This window comes from Sander lucioperca, chromosome 21 (assembly GCF_008315115.2).
Source record: "Sander lucioperca isolate FBNREF2018 chromosome 21, SLUC_FBN_1.2, whole genome shotgun sequence".
NCBI classification, from domain to species: domain Eukaryota; kingdom Metazoa; phylum Chordata; class Actinopteri; order Perciformes; family Percidae; genus Sander; species Sander lucioperca.
This window is the reverse complement of record NC_050193.1, coordinates 28,522,452-28,545,847: the sequence shown is the minus strand read 5'-3', so window position 1 is coordinate 28,545,847 and position 23,396 is coordinate 28,522,452. Positions and strand designations below refer to the sequence as shown.

Sequence of the window (23,396 nt, the reverse complement as noted above, 5' to 3'; positions counted from 1 at the left end):
CTCTCAGTCGCTCTGTCTCTTTCTCATTCTAAGTGCCTCTGCATATTGCTCTCAGTAATGAGTGCCTTGTGTGCAGCGTAGCGGCAGGGTAGCTGCCGATTTTCTTATCTACCTCCAAGCAGCAGAGCACATTGAGCGGCTCAAAGCAGCTCAGTGCTCGCGTGTGGACGTGTGCGCATGCACACGCAAAACCCCATCTGAGAGTGTTTATGAGAAAGACCTCTGTGTCTGAGAGCTTGTGTGCGTGCGTGCATGTGTACGTGCATCTGTAGTTGGTGTTTGGGATGTGCAGCTCTCTGGCAGTGCCACAGGAGGGGAGTGTTGGTCTGTGTGCCTGTACACCCCAGCCTCCCTTTCCCAAATCACAACAGGCCTCATCCCCCCATCATGTATCCTTTTTTTCTCCTCTCTCCAATTCTTGGTATCTCCTTTCTTGGGAATACAGCTCTCTGAGAGTGCGAGAGAGAGAGACTTCAAAGAGGACAGCACTGTAAGAATTTGGCTTTCAGGCCCCCTCTTTAGTCGAGTAATTGGTCGTTTTGGTCTTAGTCGACTAAGATTTCTTCAGTCGATTAAGCATTTCTTATGCTTTTTCATGCTGATTGATTTATTTCCAAGAAACGTATGAGCACAGCTCTGGTAAACACAAGATTTAAAGTTGTGTTTTTGTATGATTCTTTGTGGAGAAACTCAGTTTTACAGATGGGAAATGGACTGCATTTGTTTTGCGCTTTTCTAGTCTTAATGGCCACTCAAAGCGCACAGATCTCGGTCTGTTCGATCAACTGATTGACTAGTCGACAAAATCATATGAGCGTTGGCCGACTAAGAATTTCTTTAGTCGAGGACAGCCCTAGTATTTTGTTCTGGTGTTGATCTGACAGCAAAAAAAAAATAAAGATTGTGAGAGATTACAGGCGAAAAAAGCAATGAGAGGATGAGCAGGGAAGTGGAGCAGAGGGGAAAACAGAAATGGAAGCAAGTTATTTAAGCTGGCTTGCCTGCAGGGCACAGAATCATACAATAGTCCATCGCACAGTCTGAGCAGACTTGTGGTGCAGTCCTCCTGTGCCTGCCTGGGTTCATGTGTAAGACAAACGCCTGGGCAGAGAACACTTGTGATCCGCAGTACGTCTGAACTCCCCTTGTCATCTGTTAAATTGAAAGCCACTGCACACTGCTGCATTTGTTTAATAAATGATTTAAAAGTCATCCCTGCTAATGTATTCTGCCCTTCAGCACACACATTAGGAGACTCCTGCACACTAGCGGCTGGTTATCATGCAAATAGCGCTAGCCTAGCTTAGCCGCATGGGCTTGTTCATTGCTGCAGTACATTTGTCTTGGTAATGCTCCTGTCTAGTTTTATGTATGCATGTTTGAACTGCCTATAGTACTGCTTGTGTCAGTATGAGTGTGTTAAGTGGTGGCATGCTCCTGTGGGTCCCTGCTGCTGCACACTCTGTGTGTGTGTGTGTGTGTGTGTGTGTGTGTGTGTGTGTGTGTGTGTGTGTCATAGCCATTGTGACCCATGGGCTCATACATGTCAGTCTCCTGCTGTTTAGGTCAAACAAATGATTAGTGTTAACCACAAACAAGTCATAGAGGCTACACACCATTTTTTTAGCAATACTGTATTAAAATGTAATTGCAGATCACAACCTTCACCTCACCCTTCCCCTGAAACTCCACTAGAAAAAGTTAAGACTGAGGAGCTATTGATTATCTGTAAAAAGCTGTGTTTGAAGGAGTAGGCCTTTGTTTAAATTAGCTGATGAGTGTGTGGTGTTTGAGTCCATGTGTGTCTGTGTGCCAGCCAAAGTGCAGCAGCATAAAATTATCACAGCCCATCTTTGTGTACATTATGTGCATGTGTTTGTGTGTGATTGGCTGCGTGTGTTTATCACAGTGTTCAGTCTGTGTGCCGCTAATCCTCAGATCATCCCCTATTCATCCTCTCATCCTCCTCACTTACAGCCCTAATCCTGTCATCCCTGGCTCTCTTTTTTTTCACCCTGTCCTTTATCCATTTATCCCTCTATCCCGTTATCTCTCGCCCGCATCCACTGCCCCTCTGTCCCTGCATCCCCCACTCCAGCCCAGCTCCCTTCTTTTGCCCCTTCCCCCCTCTAATCACTTATCTTACTCTCCCTCCATCCCTCTGGACTCAGTTATAGCCAGCCTCAGCAGATGTCTGAAATCTTGGCATCATGGCTTTTTTTCCCGCAGAGTTCAGTCCCTCCCATATGAAAAATGCGGTGCAAGTAACTGCACTCTCATCTCTGCAAATTAAGCCTCCTAACAATACAGTGGTGGGAAGTGAGGGAACTGAGCCCGAGCCAGAAGGAAAAGGGCGCAATGCAGCGAAATACAGATTCATGTGCAGGTTGAGGTTTAGATACTGGAATTGGGGCTGGCGCTCCCTCGGTTTTGTGAGACTTCCATCAGTGTGTGATGAAGGCAGCTGCAGCAGAGAGTTGGTGATCTAGGAGCCTACCCACGCAGCTAGCTACCTAGCTGTCTACCGACTGGCCTACCTACCGCTGCTTTTTTGGAGCTGACAGGCTGCCACGCAATAAATAAATCATCAAAAAAAAGCTGCAATGCAGTGGGGGTCGCATTCGTGTTCTGCACTCTCAGGCAGCCAGTGCGTGGATAGAAGACAAGCATCTCCTTCCTTCCTTTTCTCTCTCAAGGGGTTTTAGGAGACAGCAACAACAGCTTTCTGACTCCATCCAGAAACAGGTTTAGATGGCTACATGGAAGGATGGATGCTTTGATGGATAGGAGGGACTGAGGCAGAGAGAGGGAGGGAAAGTTTTAAAAGAGGGGCGGGAACAAGAGGAAGCAGGGGACGTGTAACGCGAGCGTGTGAATGACAGACGCAGAGCAAAGAGAAGAGAAGAGACTCAGGCTGTCAGGAGGAGAGAGACAGAAAGGCCCGAGGGGGATCAGAGCAGCAGGGCCGCCGAGACGGTGAAAAAGAGAGGCAGAGAGTGACAGGCAGACACGGCTTGCCTGCTGGAGAAGTGGAAGAAGGGACACCGGCAAAGGGAAGGAGGAGGAAGAGGGAGTGAACGAGGGAGAATTTAAATGTGTGAGACAGACGTGGACTGAAGCCATCGTCAGCTCATGGTCTTAGAGCACAGGCAGGGGAAAGGAGGAACAGGAGGAGGAATAGACTCACACAGGGAAGGGGAGAGAAGGAACGGGAAAGTGGAGAGCTGGTCAACAGTTGTTCCTCTAGATCAGACGATGATGGGGCTGTACTACCAAGCAATGCTACCGGTAAGTTTTTGTTTGTTAAGCAGAGCTTCTTTCTATAAACAACTTTGTGCACACGTTGAGAACTGCAAGACCAGAACTAGATGAGCAAGAGCTGGTTAATGATTTACTTTCATTAGTTTGGCTTGGCTTGATGAAGCAGTAATTGGTGCTGTTAATGGTATGGCCTGTTTTTGCTTTGCTGGGTCTTGGCCCAGGTGAGGCCTTTGTCAGATAGTTGGCAGGGCATCAGGGTAACAGCTTGTCCCTGCGGCTCTGCTCCTTTCACTTTTTAACCCTTTGCGCTCAAGTAACTTCAATTATTTTTTGGAAGAACCCCTAGTACGACTCTGTGGCTCTGCAACATTTTGAGTTTGTGACACTGGAGTGGAGACAATATGCAGAGAGGCATCAGTCGAGCTGCATGCTGCTGAATGACGACAATTCTATGACAATATTAAAATATTTACTCTACACCGCAGCACATGATGTTTAGACAGTTGATGTGTGCTAGGCTGCTCTTAGCATATGGTGGGCGTGTCTGTGCTACTTTCGAGACAGCCTGAGGATGAGAGCTGTTTTCTGGCTCTGTCCTAGCATGTCCCGCTCTCTGTTCTTGGGTTCCTTTGGGCCTAAAGGGGTGTTGGGATTTGGGGAGGCTGCAGGGAGGTACATGTGGACACAAGGTAGCAACCGCTGCTCGGCCGCCAGCGCATTGACACGCAGTTGGTATTGCATGCTCTCGCCATGCTGACTGCACACAGTGTCATATGTGCGTGTGTCATGTCACGTCATGTGCACAGAGGGTGCAGGCTGAGATTTTGTCAAGCGATGCACTGTGTCATCCAAGCTGTCCATGCAGTTTAAACTTCATCTATCTCTGGATTGAGGGAGACAGGTGCCAAGGCAGAGTTGTTTCTGCGCATACACACACACACACACACACACACACACACACACACACACACACACACACACACACACACACACACACACACACACACACACACACACCAGTTGTTGCCAGGAGTACTTTACTACCCCCCTCTTTTACAGCACAACAGACTTAGACACACGTAGCTGTTGCTGTGCATTTATTATCAATAATAGTAACTTTACTATTATTGATAATAAATGCACAGTAACAGCCCTGTCTTTTGGTTACAGACACACATACCCACTACCTGTATTTGACCTGTTCACTTTAACGTCATCAGCGTTGACACATGACTCGTAGTTCCAAACACATTCCAGCTAAATCTTACAATCTTTCAAAAAACTAGATGGGGACACCCTCAATAATAGTAATCACTGCAGTGTTTATGCTTAAGATTCAAAGAATAGACCGTGTTGTAACTTTGTAGAATATTATTTGTTACAACAACCTACACCCCTACTTCAACATGGCGAAGTAGAGGTGTAGGTTGTTGTTGTTCTCTTTTCACTCTCCCTCTTTCCCCCTCCCCTGATTTCCTCCCCCTGCAGGCTAGTGCAGCTGTAAGCACACGTGTAAACACATTTTTCCTCTTCAAAGAGAATGACGCCAAATGGAGGATGGCGGTAGTAACTAGAAGGGTGTTGGGGGCGTTACTTCCATGCGAAAATGCACTGGAAAGGTGACGCGCCACGAGTCACACTGTCCTCCGTAAACCTTAAACTTTTATGGTACTGTCCTCTATTTTCGGTGACACGTCTAAATACTGTTAGTTCACAGTGTGCATAACCTATTGTGTGACTTCCAGGGCAACTTGCCTTACCCTGCCTTGGAATGTGGGTCTGGTTGTCTGGTTGCTAATTACATGTTGTTGTTGTTTTTTTTTTGCAAGATGTGTATGTACATCATGAACATCGAGTTATTACAATATGCACAAAAAGGTAATTTCGGTCAAAATGAATGTAGTTGTCAGCTAGCTACATTAGCTGTCTTGAGTCTCGCGACAGCCATAAACTGTGCACACCTGCTGCAGTTTACGGGGCTGTCGCAATTTGAATACGTGTAATAATGATTGAGATGTTCCAGACAGGACGTGATCTTGGGACCCTCCCTGCGTGGACCCTCTCACAGTGGGTGTGGGTCAGAGGGTGGACGTGGCTCTAGAATGAGCCTGCTCATGTGCCAATTCTGAAAACTTGCCTGTTTGAGTGTCCGTTCAGCATCATCACTGCAGCAGGATGGCATACGTTACAAACGCTGAGCCTGTCCATTTTCCTTTGTTTTTTACAGTTCAACAAAAACAAGTGTCAGTGTGTTACTGGCTGTCTGACAACATTTTTCCCTCCGTATCCCCCACGCCTCTCTCTGTCTGACATCCAGAGGTGTTGCGTCATCCCTATAATATATCCCCCACCTGCTCTATGCTGAGCCCATGAGGAAGGGTGTCAAGCTAAGCCTCTGTTACACTGAGGAGTTTGCAAGGCAGGGGGTGGCATCTGAGGATTTAGGCTGCCTAACTTTTACTCCTCCCATATTGTCGCCTAAAGACTGCTTGGTTAGCCAGCGTACAACAACAGGCCTTCACGGAATTTGCATGGGATCCACACCCAGGTCTGTTACCCTCCGGGTTCTGTGCACAAGACTGTTTGTGAGAGTGTAGCTGCATGCACATGGAAGCAAAGTGGACAGCTGCACTCTCATAACAAATACATAAGGTACTTGTGTGTTTTTGCTACACAACTACACTCAGTTTAACCAGCGGTATATTTAGCTTCATTCATTATAATTATCATGTGGGATTATGGGTGTTTCTGCAACTCTCACATTACAGTAGAAAGTGACAGAAAGTGACTTCCCATCTCACAGAAACACAGTTTCACCTGTAGGAACAGGTTAAGCACTCCATCAAAGCGCAGAGACCTCTGTATTGGTGGGCTAATGCACTGTGTGACACTACTCCACCTCAGGGTTAACTGTTCTCCCTCTGCCCAAGCAGCCATAATGATATTGTCCAACACTAATGCTGCTCTAACTGCGACTGCCCAAGGCTGAACACAGTGGGTCGAGGTGTGAAAACACTCCGCATGTTACCTCACACCAAAGCACACATGCACACATACACACAGAAAGGCACATTACAAGCGATGCGATGCGATGCACAGACGTGGTGCAGTAGAGCCCTAAATGGATGCAGCATTTTTTTTAGGATATCTACCCCTGCATGACAAGCAGCACTGTAACTCTGCACACGCTGTACCCGAGCATACACTGCAGCAGTAAGTCAGTGCTGTTGGGTGAACTTCCTCTGCAGAAGTCGTGACAGCAGAGTTCAGATTCCCCATCTTCTTGCTGCATCTACTCAGAATTAGCAATGCAGGATTTTATTTAACAATTCTACTGGCAGTGCAGCAAGCATATTAAAACATTTAAATTCTGTCTTTGGTGTCTTTAGTACCGTATTGGTTTTATTTTCGGTGTTTTTAGGGTGAAAAACTCATCCTTTATGTGTCTATAAATCAGTCTGGATGAAACGTCTGGGAAGTGTAAATGTCAGTCTGTGATGAGGTATGAGCGATTTGGAAGATAGTGAGCCCAGTAGTGCGACAGAGCCAGTCGTACCCCTGACACATGACCCATCATGCCTCTGGGCGTGGTCAGGCTGAGAACTAGAGGGAGGTTAAGCGTGTTTGACTGGGTTTCAGCATGTTTTAGCCGAGGGTTGTCCGCATCCAGTCAGGAATATTTGCCTGCAGTATGGGTTCTCTAACAGCTGGTCATAAGTTCCTCTGCTCTGGTACTCAGCCTCACCAGCATATATTAGTGACGGATGAAGGAAACAATATTCTGTGTTGGTTCTTTATAATTCTGTTTTTGTTAGTTGTGTTTAAAAAAATAAAATAATGTTTAGCCTCTTTCAGTTTTCATCAATAACTATTATTTGAATTAGTGATTTATCTGCTGAGTTTGCCTTTTAAAATGTCAAAAAAAATAGTTAAAAATGCCAGATATAATTTTTCACACCAGCCCAAGGGGACTTCTTTAAGTATCTTGTTTTGTCGGACCAACGGTCCATAACCCAAAGATATTCAGTTTACCATCACGCATGACAAAGAAAAGCATCAAAGTCTCACATTTGAAAAGCTGGAACCAGCAAATGTTTGGCATTTCTCTCAATCGACTAATCAATTAATCGACCAATCATGTGTCTTAAGACACAAATGCCGGTTTTTCCACTGCGTAGTACGGCTCCACTCCACTCGACTCGCTCCTTTTTGGTTTCCCATTAGCAAAAGTTGTGGACTGTACCTGGTACCTAGTACTTTTTTTCGGTACCGCCTCGGTCAAGGTTCCAAGTGGGCTGAGCTAATACTAATACTAATACACTTAAAACCCTCAAAACACTGCAGAGGACTGGTTGGACAGAGAGGATTGTCACTAGCGCGAAATGGGACATCTGCACAAACGTACGATTATTAAATAGCCAAACTACCGTCCACAGCGACTGCAATTTTTTGATTAACTCGACCCTGGTTTTAAAAAAAATGGCAGCCTTGAAAACTCTGGCGTACAACTGACGAAGTGCGGACGTTCCTCTGTTTGGTTGCCGATGAAAGAATTCATTGAGTGTCAGGGTAAAGATGATGTCACAGCAGTTTAATCGGCATTGCTATGACGATCAGCTGAGAATCCCAGGTACACTGAGGAATATTATCTGCAGTTAAAAAAACTAAGAGTCCTGAAGCCAAGAAAAGTGAGAAACGCGGTAAAAGTTGCCCAAAACATCTGGTATGGTTGAGTGTCTTCCCCCCTGTCCCTGCCCTGTTGTTCTTCTATTAGCATATTAGCAGTTGTCTGGTAAAGCGAGAAATATGATGACAACCTTGCAAGCGCTGCTGTTCTTTTGTTGTTCTGTTATTGCACAAGCAAGCCACGTTGCTAGTGAAAACACACCTATTTTAAGTCTATGATTTCATTACTACATGTGTTTTTGGTCTTTTGTTATTTGTCAGAAGCGAAGAAATCTGAATTGTGCATTGGAATTTTTATTTTTAGGTCCTTTTGCCGGCGAGTCAGAGTGTCAGAGAAAGGACTGTCAGTGTGATTATGATAATGATGCAGATGGTGATGATGATATGAACTGTCAAAAACAGCCGAGCTGTATGTCACAGATCTCCGCTCAGCCACGGAGCTGCTGACACTGACAGACAGTTTTTGCCTGTAGTTTAAATTGGAATTAAAGCATTTAAGATCCCTTTTGTTACATTAGGACACTTCATCTTTTTGATTTAAGAGAGGGACATTTTAAGTTCATTGACTACAGCGTGTTGAGAGCTTCAACATGAAGTTCTCCGGTAGGTTATTTTTCTTGCCAAATAACGTTCCATGTATCCTCTGGTTCTGAGGCACCGGACTATTAATGTATCGCTAAGGAGCAGCCTTTCTGTAATCTGATTGGCCCACACTCAGGAAGGAGAGACAGGATCTTCTGCGCGGAGACAACCGTATAAGGAGATGGGCTGTGGCCTACGCTTTGATGGACATCACAGTGCAGCAGAAGCTTTGAGTGACTTGAGGGGCGGGTGTCGGGGGTTTTAAAAGGGGAAAAAATAATCTCCCTCTGGCTTTCATCACGCGTGGCAGGCAAGAATGAAGAGGGAAGGGGAAAAAGAGGGAGGGGGGGGGGGCGGGGTAAACGCAGGCATGCTCAGTTATCCAACCACAGGAAAAGAAAAGAGATGAATTGCAGAGGGAGAAGAAGCTGCAAAGAGTATTTCTGTCTTCAGCCAGGCGGCTTTTACAGGCGCTAGATGGTTCCAATAGACAAATTGTTATGTTATTTGCATGATTGATGAGTTTCAGTAGCATCACCGCTTGACTTTTTCATTCAGAGTTTCTGTGGCTGGCGTTTGCTTCACTTGGGTGGTTAGAGGTTAAAGTCAGTAGACAGACATAGACACACGCTTGAAAGGTTTTGCCGTGAAAAGGCCTCTCCTCCCCCTCATCCGTCTCCGTGTATGTGGAAAAACATATGGTGTCTCAGGTAACACAACGTGTGTGTGTGTGTGTGAGGTGAGAGTGAAACCGCATGGATGAGTAGGTCCTTCTCCAGATGGTCCTTTTCATTTGTAATATCAGATTGTCGATAAAATAAAAAAAAACATTTCAGTCGATACTCGATCGTCTCTGTTTTCAGCTTCGCTCGGCCTAGCTTGTTTACAGACAATCCTGTATCTAAATTAGAAATGAATTTATATGAATTGTACAATATATTTATTGCTATATTTTTTGTAAATATTGTCCTTTTTGATTGTACTATGGACCTTCTATTTGTGTCCTGAATAAGGTCATTATTATTATTATTATTATTATTATTATTATTATTATATTATCTCACAATGTCAAGATTCGGTCTGGAAAGTTTGGACCAGATATAACCCTAATATTTCCCATAATCCCCTTCCCCCTAACGTTAAGCCACCCGTTTCTTTTTCCATTATTTCTTTTTCCTTTCTCCCCCTCTTCTCTTGACTATATGATGCTGCCATGTAGGGCAGTGCTGCTCCTTCGTCAGCGGGTCAGGAATGCCTGTGTAGACTGTTCTTAACTCTTAATCCACTGACCGATTTGTCTGCCTGTTTATTAGCTCATCAATTCTACCTCCCCTGTAAAGTGACTTTGAGTCTTTGAAAAGCGCTATATACATTCTATTTATTATTATTATTATCAATTCATCCAAGTCATTGTCGTCTATCCTTGGTTAGCTAAAACAAACCCTCGTATGAAAATGGTCACAAGCACCGTGTATTTCTGATTCTGATTCTAAGTGTCGAGCCTTAATGTTATTACCCCTTAAAACAATTTTTTTCACATGACTGATCATGTGGGAGCATTGTGTTGTGACATCTAGTCTGGTTGGTTCAGGCTCGGCAGTGCTTTGTTCAGCGAGGAGAAACCAAGTTGCTTTTATGAACCGTGAGCTGCTTCTCTGGTGCCCTGAAGCAGTCTCTGAAACGCACATGATGAGTGTTTATGATGTGGCAACAGTGTCAGTTCAGGGAGACCCAGTCACTGACCAGTCAATTTTATTTATATAGCCCAATATCACAAATTTGCCCCATGGGATCAGCTTTCCTTGTCCCTCTTATTCTTTGCGCCTTAAAAACTAAGATGAGCACTCTTGTTCATACATAATGAGGTCTAATTCCTTGTCTATCTAATCATAAGCGTAAAACTTCTTGTTCGGTTGTCACCCTTTTCTGTGGTTCTGTTACTCTCTCTTCTTTCCCTCTGCCTAGCATGCAGCTAGGATATGCCTATAGGACACACCCTTTAGTGGCTCAATACAGCCTACTGCATGTTTATGAGCTCACATGCCCTAACAAGCACACTTCGGCTTTGATATATATTAGCCCGGGTAGGCTAAGGCCTAACCAGTGAATTTTAATGGCTTATTCAGGGGTTTCCTTGGGTTTTAAGAGTGCTTAGGTGCCAATGACATACATTTCTGTGCATATTAGTGATGTCATTGTGGAACTATTGGCATAAAGCTTAGTGGTTGTCAGTTGCAGCGAGGGAGAGATCACTAAAGCAAAACTTGAATGGCTCGTCACTAAAATGAGAATAGCTGAACCACCTTAAAGGTCAGCCCACCTTAAGTTAATAAGCTGCTAACCCCCTTCACCTTAACCAGCAGATATCAAACAATACACGGGAACGTGCGTGCGTGCCACTGTGTACGTGAACCATCATATGCGGAAGACAACGATGGGTACGCCCGTCCTGTACGTTGGCGTGTCCAGATGCTCTCCACATAGTTTTCACGTTCATAACTCTTAGTTATCTTAACGATAGCTTATCGTCTCTTTTTGAACAGGTTTACGATGGTTCCTCTTTTATCACTAGGTGACCGAAACCGTTGCAGATGCGAAACACAATCGGCTTTCACACATTCTTCCCTAACATACATTCAGCCTCACCTCCAAGGCCATAGGATTAGAGAAAGGGAGTGGGCTCGTTTGCTTTGCTGCATCTTAGTTACTCTGTCTAATTAAAAAGGCTGCTTGGAGACCGAGTGTCTCTAGGCGTCACCCATCCCAGATCCAGTCCACGGCAGAGACCAGAACAGTGGTTGATGGTGTTGTATGCTATGTGCCATGCTGCCTGGCCTGATGTGAAAAGAGCAGCCTTGAGCCCAAACCATTTGCATTTTTTTCTGGCCTTGTTTCTTCTACAGCTTACATATTCATTCTGTATCTCTCTGTCTGTCCACTGTCTCTCCCTTTCCCTTACTCTTTGCTGTTGAAAGGATTTCGTGAAACTTAGTCCAAGATGCCCTAGAGTGTGTGAAATGATGGAAGCAAGCAACATTGCAGAGTCACCACACACACTCACACATACAAGATGAGGTGCGTGTGGGTTAGAGCAGCAGCAGCTAAGCTATACAGAATCTGTAAATGATCCTGCTGCTGATACAGTTGTAACAGTGCAGAGAGAAAAAATCACCTGAGGCTGAAGTCCCAGCTTATACACAGTTAATCTGAATTATGGATGGCCTCTAATAGAAATCCAAAAATACAGGTCTTTAAGTAAGTATTTACACAATGCAGCAGTAGCTGTAATCATGTCAGGGTTAACATTGCACAGTTAGTGTTTATGTCCATCCATCCCATAAGCATCTTTGTATCTCAATCCATGTATTGAATTTTCTAACTCTTAATAATAGATGTGTTTGCTGTAAATATTTCATGGTCGGCTGACTGAAAACTTATGCCTGTCAGAGATATGGAGGTAGAGGGAGGGGGAGAGGATAGCAGTGAGGGAATGGGTGAGTGACTGAATGGTGAGGGAGAGAGAGAGAGAGAGAGAGGGAGTGTAATTTAATAGGCAGGATTTTAACCCCCACATTCTGCCCTCATCAGGACGCTCCAAGCACTGCTTACAGAGTACATATGTTAAGTTGTCTCCTTCTCTTCTTACCTCTCCTCTCCTCCCCCTCCCTTCCCCGCTCCCGCAGGGCTCTCAGGATTCGACAGGAGGACAGGAGGGATTGGTGGCCCCGCCCTTTTCACCGTTCCCCCCTCCACCCCCTCCTCAAAACGGGCTAGCAGGGACAGAGTTTGTCCCAGGGGCCATGTTTGGTGCTGGGGGCCAAGGCCCAGCAGAGTTGGGGGCTGGTGCTAATGGAGCCACCACCAATACCACCAACAACAACGTAAGCGCAGACCTGATAAAGCCTTAATGAGTAATAATTGAAGTATGTTAGATGTGTGCGATGTTGAGGCATTTTCCATTATACTTTGTTGTAGAGGTATTCAGCTAGTTGTAGTGGTACTGTGTTTGTTTGTTTTTTTCTCATTCTTGATGTCTTGAAGTTGTTTTTTTTCTATTATTTTTATTCAATAAAATAACAGTTGTAGTGCTACACTGATAAAGGTCATAAACCCTGGCTTGAGACTGCCATTGGTAATGTCGGTCCACCACTTTCATTGAGACTAAAATATACTGGATGGATTGCCATGGATGTTTTTTTACACACATTCGTGGTCCCCAGAGGAAGAATCCTAATGACTTTAGAGGCTCTCCCTGACTTTTTCAACATTTTTATTTTATAGTCAAATATCTCAACTGCTATAAAATGGATTGCCATGATTTATTTTTTTACAGACATTCATGGTAGAGGTTAGATTCTCTGCCCGAGCCCGAACTGGCCGACATTTCCCGCCACTATCCTCGGGCCGGGCCCTTGATCAAGCATTTGTATTTTTTTTTAAAGATTACTTTATTAGCCTAATTGGGTGGGGAGAAAGCTATGCCATAATCATGCGCAGCGTCTCCTCCACTCGGAGGAGACGCTGCGCCAATCACACCGGGCCTGCTGTGCTGTATGGTGTAGCTTTTAAGTGCAACATGGAGCTTGAAGATGTAAAGAAAAAAATAAAACCAGGAGGATTAGCCTACCTTTGAGCAAGTTTGGAGGAAAGTCTTAAAGAGAAGACACACCAGCCCGATAATCGGGCGTTGGGCCGTCTGGCGAGGTCGGTGACTCGAGTCTGTTCGGTGTGTCCGTGCCGTCGGCTGTCCAAGGAGCCGTCGGCCTTCATTTGGGCCGACCCGACATGTTCAGTCAGAGACAGGGCAGTCGGGACTCGCCCGGAAATGGCGAGCGGATGAGCCTCTCAAAATCTGACGAAAATCTTTTAAACTGACCTTTGTTGATCTGAAATGAAGACAGATTCAGCAACTGCACGGCCTATTTCTCTCTCTTTTCAGAAACACGTTTTGGTGAACTATTTTAGTCCAATATGAGATCGTATTCTGAACGAGACGCCATGACAGTCTGGCTGTGAATTTCCGGAGAAAAAAGAACCACGTGACGTGTTCGTCCAATCAGCTGCCGGTTTTCATTTTCTGGGAAATAATCAGACTGTTAGTGGAAACAATACAGAGCAGCGCCGCCTGCTGCTATGGAGACGTATTGCGTTTCGCGCACGCGCAGAACGTACGCTCAAGTCGGCATCGCCTCAGTGTGTTCTGAGGCATTTTTTGGACCTCGGGACCCGACTGATCAGTCCGACTGGCTTTACTGCCGACGGTCGGCCCGTCTGGTTGGTGTGTCAGGGCCCTTAGGTATAGAACCATTTTAAACAAGTCGTGGGCAGTGACAACACATGTGTTGGCTTTCTCGAGTGCATTAAGTGCAGCACGCTGCTCACCTATGACAGCAAAAAAACGGGGATGATGAACAGACACATGAAGCAGGCTCGTCATGGCAGAAAAGATGATAGTCAGCCTTCAATGTCCTCTTTTGTTACTTCTCCAAGCACACCCCTCAAAACATATTTCTGTAGTTCAAACAACTCGGAATTGTATGTGAGAACATCAGTTATAACGGCCCGCGTATTAAAACATTGTCGGGCACGGGCTCATAATTACAGTTAAAGTGTCGGGCTGGGCTCGGACACAACGTGCACGGGCTCGGGTAGGGTCTGGCTTGATTTTTTTGGGCCCGATCTAAGCTCTAATTCATGGTCCCCAGAGGGTGAATCATAATGACTTTGTGAATTCCCCTGATTTTCCTCTTGTTCCAGCAGCAAATGCTTTTTTTTTTAAGTGAAATATCTCAAATACTTTTGAATGGATTGTCATGAAATGTGGTACAGTCAATCATGATGCCCTCAGGATGAATTGCAACAACTTTGGTGATCCCTTCACTTTCCAAATAGTTCCAGCATCAGGTCAAAATGTTGTCCAATACTGTTTAAGCACAAACCCCTACAAAACACTCCCATCAGCCTCAACTGGACTTTGTGTTTAGTACTAATTATAATTGTTCACATGCTAACAACTTAAACTGAGATGGTAAACATACCTGCTAAACATAAGCACGTTAGCATTGTCATTATGAACATACATTTGTTTTAATAAATCTTCGCTGAGCCGCCTTCAATTGGTGCAAAATGCAGCAGCCAGGCTTTTAACAGGAACAAACAGAAGGGCACACATTACCCCGATTTTGTTTACTCTCCACTGGCTTCCAGTAAAATACAGAATTGATTATAAAATTTTAGTTTTAACTTTTAGAGCACTACATGGACAGACGCCGAAATATATCGCTGATTTGTTGACCCCTTACTCCTCTTTCCGCACGCTTCGTTCCTCAGGTCAAAATCTCCTGATGGTCCCAAAAACCCGCCTTAAAACTCGGGGAGACCGCTCCTTTCAGGCAGTTGCTCCCAAATTGTGGAATGCCCTGCCCCTGTCGCTGCGTGTGACCGATTCTATCGTTTATTTTACAAAACAGCTGAAGACACTCCTATTCAGACAAGCTTTCACTTGACTGAGCTATCATTGTTTTTATGTTTGTATGATGTTTTTTAAATTGTTAAACTTGCTGCATGTAAAGCACTTCGTGACTCTGTCTGTGATAGGTGCTATATAAATAAAGTTTACTTACTTACTTACTTACTAGCATGGTGGCATTAGCATTTAGCTCAGAGCACCGCTGTACAGCCTCACAAGGCAGCAACTAATGATTATTGTCATTGTCAATCTATCTGTCGTTTATTTTCTTGACTAATCGATTAGTTGTTTGGTCTCTAAAATGTCAGAAAATGGTGAAACATGTGGATCAGTGTTTCCCAAAGCCCAATATGACGTCCTCAAATGTCTTGTTTTGTCCCCAACTCATAAATATTCAGTTTACTGTCACAGAGGAGAGAAGAAACTAGAACATATTCACAATTAAGAAGCTGGAATCAGACATTAAAAATGACTCAAACCGATTAATCGATTATCAAAATAGTTGGCGGTTTATAGTTGACAACTAATTGATTTAATCTTTGCAGCTCTAGCTGCAAGCATGGCTGGCACAATAATCAGATTTCAGATGCAGTTGAGATTATCCTGTTTATTTCTTGTGACTGTACACAAATAGCTTTCTGCATTGTGCACTCTTTCCATTAGGGTTATATTTAAAAGAAGGTGTAGCAGAGCTTTACCTTGCTAAAATAATGATCATAAGCCATTTGGTCACATTTACCTCTACTTCTCTCACCTTTCTTACCCCTTCTTCTTCTCTCTCTCTCTCTGTCTCTCTCTCTCTCTCTCTCTCTCTCTCTCTCTCTCTCTCTCTCTCTGTCTCTCTCTCTCTCTCTCTGTCTCTCTCTGTCTCTCTCTCTCTGTCTCTCTCTATGTGTGTGTCTCTCTCTCTGTGTCTCTCTCTCTCTCTCTGTGTCTCTCTCTCTCTCTCTCTCTCTGTCTCTCTATCTCTTTTCCACAGGGAAAGACAGAGGAGGTGTCCCAGGGTGAGGCGGGCGTACAGTGCGGCACAGGAGGCTCAGGATCCGGAGGCTCTGTGGGAGACCCCTCCGAGGCCAAAGGGACCCCCAAACGCCTCCACGTCTCAAACATCCCCTTCCGCTTCCGGGACCCTGACCTCAGGCAGATGTTTGGGGTAAGAAGCTGGGAATGTTGTGGGCCTCATTTTTAACAGGATCAATAAATCAGTCTAGACACCGGGGTCATGCACAGAGGGGCCGGTTCACGATGGGTGGGGTTTAGGGACTAAATAGTCAACAAAGGAAAGGGTGCTTGAGAGGGCAATATAGGCTGCTGTGTGTTTCAGTTTGTTAGCATTAGTGACAAAGTGAGATAAAAAAGGGGCCAGAGCAAGAGTTCGATGCAAAAGGATCGAAGGAAAAGCATTGAAATGTGGGAAGTTGTCTTTTGTGTAACAGTGACACCTAGTGCTCAGCAGTTGTAACTCTCACAATGTCCAAATCTTCTGACTTTGCAGTAATGCCGTCCCAAAAGACTGCTATCTAAGGATCCTGAGACAATTCAAAGATGTCATTGACTGCTTTCTTTGCTTATATATGTTTGCTAATTTCTTCCCTCAAATTTATTTGCAGCAATATGGGAAGATTCTGGACGTAGAGATTATTTTCAATGAGAGGGGCTCAAAGGTAAGTGCACAGACGACATTTGATTCTCTGAAACCACACTACAATTCTTCCTTACTGTTGACTGTTATTCCCACTTTGCATGTTTTTGTGACAATTTGTGATGTGGTGTCAGCACGCCCCATGGGGGATCTTTGTTATGAAACTCCAATTATCTCTTAAACAGGGTCAAGAGTGCATCCCAAGGCCTTAGGATTTACATATTCTCCTCTCTCTGTCTCCACAATCCCATTTGACCAACCTCTTTATCCTCTGCCGTGTACCACAGGGTTTTGGCTTTGTGACTTTTGAGACCAGCGCAGACGCAGAGAAAGCCAGGGAAAAGCTCCACGGCACATTGGTGGAAGGTCGTAAGATTGAGGTAATTTCTCTCTCTCTCCTTTCTTCTGCCTTCTCTCTGTACTCATGTTTCTGCTTGATCACTGACTGCTAGCTAGCTCCCATCCTCCCTTTAGTGATATGCTCTGATGCAGCCCACTGGTATCCCACTCCCTGGTCTCTGCAGTATGTTCATTTTTTAAATATCAGAAGACTTGTTTCCTACCTTGTTTTTTGTTTTGTTTTTGTGGTGGGAATGATTGGGGGTGGGGTGCAAGAACACTACATAAGGCATGCTGGGTACTTTTCCTCTGCAGCATTTTCTTTCATCATCAAGCTGTTGCCTCGTCACCTTTTTGTTTCCCCCCACTGATGCGCAACTCGTAGCCACACTGATGTTACAACTTTTCCCGCAACATTTGAATGGTGTTTGTGTAGTTGGCACCGGAGGGCACGAGAGGAACGCAGTGAAAGGATGATGCATGGCAGATTGCTGTCAGATGCTCTTATTTTCTTCCCTAGTGTAGAAATCCTTCTGTGTTCCCCTCTCCCGGTGCTGTGGCTAAGTGGTTGTGACAAGCTTATGGCTCCTGGTGCAACAGCAGCATGCTGGGAATCACGGCAACACTGACGCATGTTCACTTTATGGAAGTCTGGATTCTTACCAAAGATCTGTGCACTTGAGTTTTATATGTATGTAAAGTCTGTGTGTGTTCAGGTTGTTTATTTTGATTTTTATAAAATATTGTTTGTTTTTTAACTGAAGCATGTGAATTTTTGAAAGCAGTTTTTCTCCTTTACTTTAATCGGGGTGTCAAGTAGCCAGTTGTCCATATTGGATCTTTGACCCACGTCGCTGCAAGCCAGGATTTCTGCATGGGCTTACTGTTTTGATTTCCTTATTGTGTGTGTGTGTGTGTGTGTGTGTGTGTGTGTTTTCCTGCATGATGGATGAGGCTGGCTGGACCCTTTTTAGTTCTGTACTCTCAGTTCTGCTGCAGTGTGGTCGAGAACAAAAGACAGCCACCTGCATCCTCTGGTACAACATACTCCCTCCACCAACTCCATCTTCAGCCAATCAGCAAGCTGAATGGATACTGTGAATGGAGCCAATTTACCCAGCATCATTCTCTCCCAGTTGAGCCCAGTCAACAAGCTGTGTTGTCCCTGGCATTGCTTTAACCTGACTCTCTGTTTATTTTTCTCCCCACGGTGTGCATGATATCAGTCACTTGTATTAATCAGCGAGCATTTTGTTTTCAGTCGTCACTTTGCATGCACTCTGTTGTACTCCAGTAGTGGTGTTGGGCTGTAGCGAGTCATGTATCAGCTGCATGGTGGGCCAGCAACAGGAGTCTGAAGTGTGGGTCTCTTTCTGTCTGTTTATGGTGCATGGGCTTGAAGAGACAAAAGGCTGCCTGGCGCAGGACAAATCGTGGATTTGTGTTTATACATTCTTTCAACTGAGGAGAAAAGGCCGGACATTTCTATTTGAGGCAATGCCATCTGGCAGTTCTCCTTCCTTGCAGATGTTGCTGCATTACTCTCGCTTTTTAAACTGGTCATATCATTTCAGAGTTTGTTGAATTATGTTTTTAGTGATGTAGATTGGCAGAAAAATATTAATAATTCAGAAACTCTGAAATGTAGGCCCTACTGTGTACCATGGTTATACATAAATACTTAACTATTATTGTGTGTGACTGTGCAGTTCACTGCTATCCACTGGCATGAGTTTAGGTGATGTAGGCTGCATGGTTGGTATTTTAGTATGGAAAGATGTAGCGAGGCATTGCTGAAGACAGCTGGATGTTTTTTCTTGCATGTTTATTCTGTACGGCCATTTGTTGAATTAGTTGTGGTGATGGGACTGTTAACTTACCTGTTTAGTTCGCATGAAATCAGTTGCACCTGGGTGCCTCGTAGTCTTGCTCCACTCACTGAGAAAAAGGCTGAGTAGCTGAGTTCCTAGTTTTCAGAGTACGTTTTGATTTATAAAGCTATCCTCAACTTCACTCAAGTGCTGACTTTTCTTATTCTTTGTGCATGCCAATGGGAGTCGGTCAGTAGTTATTCTCATAGCTTAGCTGCCCCATAGCGTGCATGTGTGTAGCATATATGAAATCGAAAGACATTTGTTGTACTTAAAGTTACACTGTACTTCTCTTTGTCTGGAATAAAACTCTGCGCTTTGAAGAAGTCAGTTTCCTGTGTGCTTCCAATGTCTCCATGTAAGTGGCCCAACTACAATTCACTTTGTCTCTACCTGCTTCTCTGTGATCCCATCTCATCATCATTCATTCTATATATAGACTATAGAGTCCTATAGCCTATATATATATGTGTGTGTGTGTATATGTATACTGTGTGTGTGTGTATATATGTATATATATATATATATATATATATATATATATATATATATATAATACACACACAGTATATATGTGTGTATCTTATACCCCTTTCCCACTGTTCAAAAAACAAACAAATAACACCCATTAACATCTGGCTTTTTGTCTGCATTTACTCCCGGGACAAATGACTCTGCAGTAGGCACAGCAATTCATCGGCAGACATGGCAACAGATTAGCCAATTTTCGCCCCTTCCGTCTGTAACTTCTCTCAACTCGGCCATAATTTCCATCCATCTCCGCCCAAGCAGTGCTCAAACATGAAATTAGGCGGCCCCAAGTTTGAAAGAGAGACTGATTAAAGGTGCTCTAAGCGATGTTAAGTGTTTTTTTAGGCTACAACATTTTTTTGTCACATAGAGCAAACATCTCCTCACTATCTGCTAGCTGCCTGTCCCCTGAACACACTGTAAAAAAACACGGTCTCTGTAGACAGCCCAGGCTCCACAAACAGCAACAAAAACAAACTGCGCCAACCTGCACCACCAAACATAACAAACAACAAAGTGTACCAGCCAATAACCGACAAGAAGGATTTGGGGGTGGGGGTTAGGGGGTTAATGCATGGAAGGGAGGGGGAGGGGACGGGATGAGGAGGAGGGAGGGGCGAGCTAGCCTCGTTTTGTTTGAAAATACTTCGAATGTCAACAAGAAGTGACGTCACCCAACATCGCTTAGAGCACCTTAAAGTTACAGATATAAAAAAGGAGTAACCACCGTAACATTTTTACTGGCCTCCTTGATGCTTTCTTTCGTTTACTAACCCTATGTTGTAAGAGAAGCTTATCTCTTTTGGGGAGTAACAGAGCCAGTAGATAGTGTATGTGTAGTGGAGCAAGTGATAGAGTGACGGTGAATGCAGAGTGATCGGTTTGAGCGGAGGAGAGTTTATGAGCGAAGACGTTTTTGTGCGCTGTTTTGGACAGCTGTAGCAGGAAAAGTTAACACCTGTTTTTCGGCGCGTTTGTGACGTTGAGCGTGAAACACCACCAAAAACAACTGGGCACACTCATCTACTGGCAATGGCAAGTTTAGAAGGTGTACCCATGTTTAAAAAAAAAAAATGCATATACACACAAATTTTGATGGAAAAAGGGTATTAATATGCACTCACAGACATACACAATTCAATGCATTTCCACCCACTCATGGCTATCTTGTGATTGTGCGTGTGCTCTAACAAGTAAATGGTTACGCAGTTCTACATCATAACATCTTTCTGCCTCAGTCAGTAACATTTTGTCTGTCATTGGCTTGTGCCAATGATAGGCAATCTCTCCAAACCATTTAGTCACATATATGTAGTCACATATTTCATTCTTATGCTGCAGTTACTGGCTGTACAGGAAGTGCATTAGGGTCCCTGCATGGTCTCATTTGCGCAGCCGCAAACCTCGATTAGGAAATCATTACGTCAACCTAATGAAATACTAAATAATGCGCTTGCGCTTCTTGCCGATTATTGAGTCCAGCTCTGTGTGACTCGACAGCTCTGATCAGCTGGTGGTCACGCAGAACAATATTCTTTTGTCCAGATAACACACCTTTAACATTTCTTTACCTGTTTCTCAATAGGTGACAATATGAAGGTGAAGATGAAGGCTGGCTGTTGTGATTTTTAAATAATTATGACATTCCCATCTCTGGGAATGCAAGACAAAATAAAGAGACTATAGTGAACACAGGCTTGTTTTAATTTTACAGGCACCAAACAGTCAACCTTGTTCAAAAGGTTTACCTTGTTTTACGCCGACCTCCAGGTAGCTTTCTGATCTACAGTGTGGCAGAGCTATGGCAAGGACAAAATCTCAGCTGTTTGTACACGTCAGTGGTTGCAGACAGTGTGCACGTGGCCACAGAGGAGATGACGCTTGGGTGGGCTCAAAGACAAAACTAAACCCTAAAGCCTCCCATTCACTAACTCCTGCTCTTTGTGTGTGTTTGCGGTTGATCTATGTTGCTTGAGTGTTACGGGAAGTAACTGCTCCTCCGCAGCGCAGAGTTTTAGTCAGACATTTGAACACAATAGAGCAGAATAGCTTAGAGGTGTGTGTGTGTGTGTGTGGTTCACAAGTGGTGCAGCTCTGCATGTAAGGGGGGAGGGGGGGTGAGTAAAGAGTGTCATCATCAGTGCATGGATGTGTGCGTGGAAAAGGATGAGAAGAAGTTGTGCCTGTGGTTCTGCATGCCTGACCATGCACAGTCTCACCAACCAATGCTGCCTCCACACACTAATCAAAGGGACACCGTTGGCTAGGGCTAAACGATTGTTTGTTTGTTTGTTTGTTTGTTTTTTGTTTTTTTTGGGGGGGGAATCTAATTGCGATTTTCTTTTTTGCCAGATATTGCAATTATGAAAAAATTTGCTAATTTTTTTTAGCTACATATTGCACCTTCTACGATCATGTTAAATAAAGTAAAAATAGATAAATGAAAAATCCACTGAAAATAGGCCATTTCTTTAACACAGCTTTTGATATGTAACATTATTCCAGCATTTATCTTATGAAGAAACTGTAAATATAATAATGAAAAGAGGAATACCATTTTTTAAATCAAATGTTGCACCAAACATTCAACTAAATAATTCAAATTCGATTACTCGCGGTCTTCACGATAAGATAATCCCATTTTTTCAAATCGCGATTTTGATTTGAAAATGATTAATCATTTAGCCCTACCGTTGGCCTTCAGCTCACGGTGGCCTGATGGTGGTCATTTCCTTACACATTCTGAACCCTCTGGATGATTGTGTTCAGTGGCATTATTTCTATTGTTTATATTGGTAAGATTATGAGTTGTTGGATGGGCGCCCCCCCCCCCCCCCGGTTTAGGATTTGACCGGTCCCGTTTTGTTATCTGAACTTTGTTACTGCATGATTTGAAACGATCAATTAATGAAATGTGTGCGTATCCGTGTGTGCTTGAACATGAGTGGAAATGTAGAAAAGGTTGAAAGAAAAGGGGAAAGAGAGTTTGCACTTTGCCCTTTCCAACCCTCTTTGTGTCGGCTCTCTCTCTCTCTCTCTCTCTCTCTCTCTCTCTCTCTCTCTCTCTCATTACTTCATTCTCTTGTTGCCAGTCACGTTTGTCTTTCTGTCCATTTGTCTTTGATTTGAGAGTAATCTTTAGCGGTTTTTCCAACTTTAACCATCTTGTTTTGCCATCATCTGCCTTATTCTGTTTACATTTATTGTCATCTATTTTGGTATTTAATTTTCTCTTTTGTTTTTATTTTTTTGACCTTCAGTATGTTATTTTGTGGTGACTGGTAAAAAAACTGCAAATTACAACCACTCTTCCCGCAACCAGTCTCCAAACCCACGCTCTTCTCTCGTGGCTGAAACCTGACCACACGAGTGAGTCATTTCTTGCTAAATCTAACCAAAATACGTCCACTTGTCCTTTTGACTGTGATCGACCCAGAGAGTGTTAAACCAACCTTTGACTATTCTGCTCTTATGAAGGAGGGTGATGGGAATTGGTATCTACTCTTCTGACTTTTCCTTGGAGGTGTTCCAATTCACTGCATCTCAGTCCCTCACTGTACACTCAGGAGGCTAGTTTTTGGTGTTCACCCTCAAAATGACCATTTGTAAATCAATTACTCAGCGAGCGTTGCCTTAAATAACGATACGCGCCAGGTCTATTTTCACGCGGGGCATTTAAACAGCCAGGCAGGAAGTGAAACAGCGAGAGTATCCAGTCAATTTACCAAAAGTCAATTTTACCCCCAGTGTGTTCAGGGGACAGGCAGCTAGTGAGGAGATGTTTGCTGTATGTGACAAAAAATGTAGCCTAAAAAACGTGTGACATCGCTTAGAGCACCTTTAACTACAGGAGCGCTTGGAGTGGAAGGTACATACTAGCTTAATAAACACGTGATTGTTCTGTAAAGTACTTGTAGAGACAATAAAATCTGCGACGCTCCTGGTGTGTTATGGCGCGTGGCGGAGGATGGAACAAAACCGGAACGCAGCAAAGACACGCGCCCGGTGGAAAATC

At 44.1% G+C, this 23,396-nt stretch overlaps 1 protein-coding gene across 14 annotated transcripts in view; it reads left to right on the top strand.

Moving 5' to 3' along the window:
* The window catches only part of LOC116065455 (RNA binding protein fox-1 homolog 2-like), a 52,524-nt gene that overhangs the window by 13,511 nt on the left and 15,617 nt on the right, over positions 1 to 23,396 (top strand). For 10 of the 14 annotated variants that reach the window (XR_004896134.1, XR_004896133.1, XR_004896136.1 and 7 more), the window contains exons 3-7: positions 12,213 to 12,410; positions 13,695 to 13,697; positions 15,978 to 16,151; positions 16,609 to 16,662; positions 16,928 to 17,020. Coding sequence is in view for 10 of the 14 variants with exons in the window: in XM_035996462.1 (XP_035852355.1) it covers positions 12,213 to 12,410; positions 13,695 to 13,697; positions 15,978 to 16,151; positions 16,609 to 16,662; positions 16,928 to 17,020 (522 nt within the window). In the remaining 4 variants the exon portion in view is untranslated. Of the gene's footprint in view, positions 1 to 2,417; positions 3,289 to 12,212; positions 12,411 to 13,694; positions 13,698 to 15,977; positions 16,152 to 16,608; positions 16,663 to 16,927; positions 17,021 to 23,396 lie in introns of those variants that run through there. The other 4 variants (XM_031320993.2, XM_031320990.2, XM_035996467.1 and 1 more) reach the window with 3 other exon arrangements.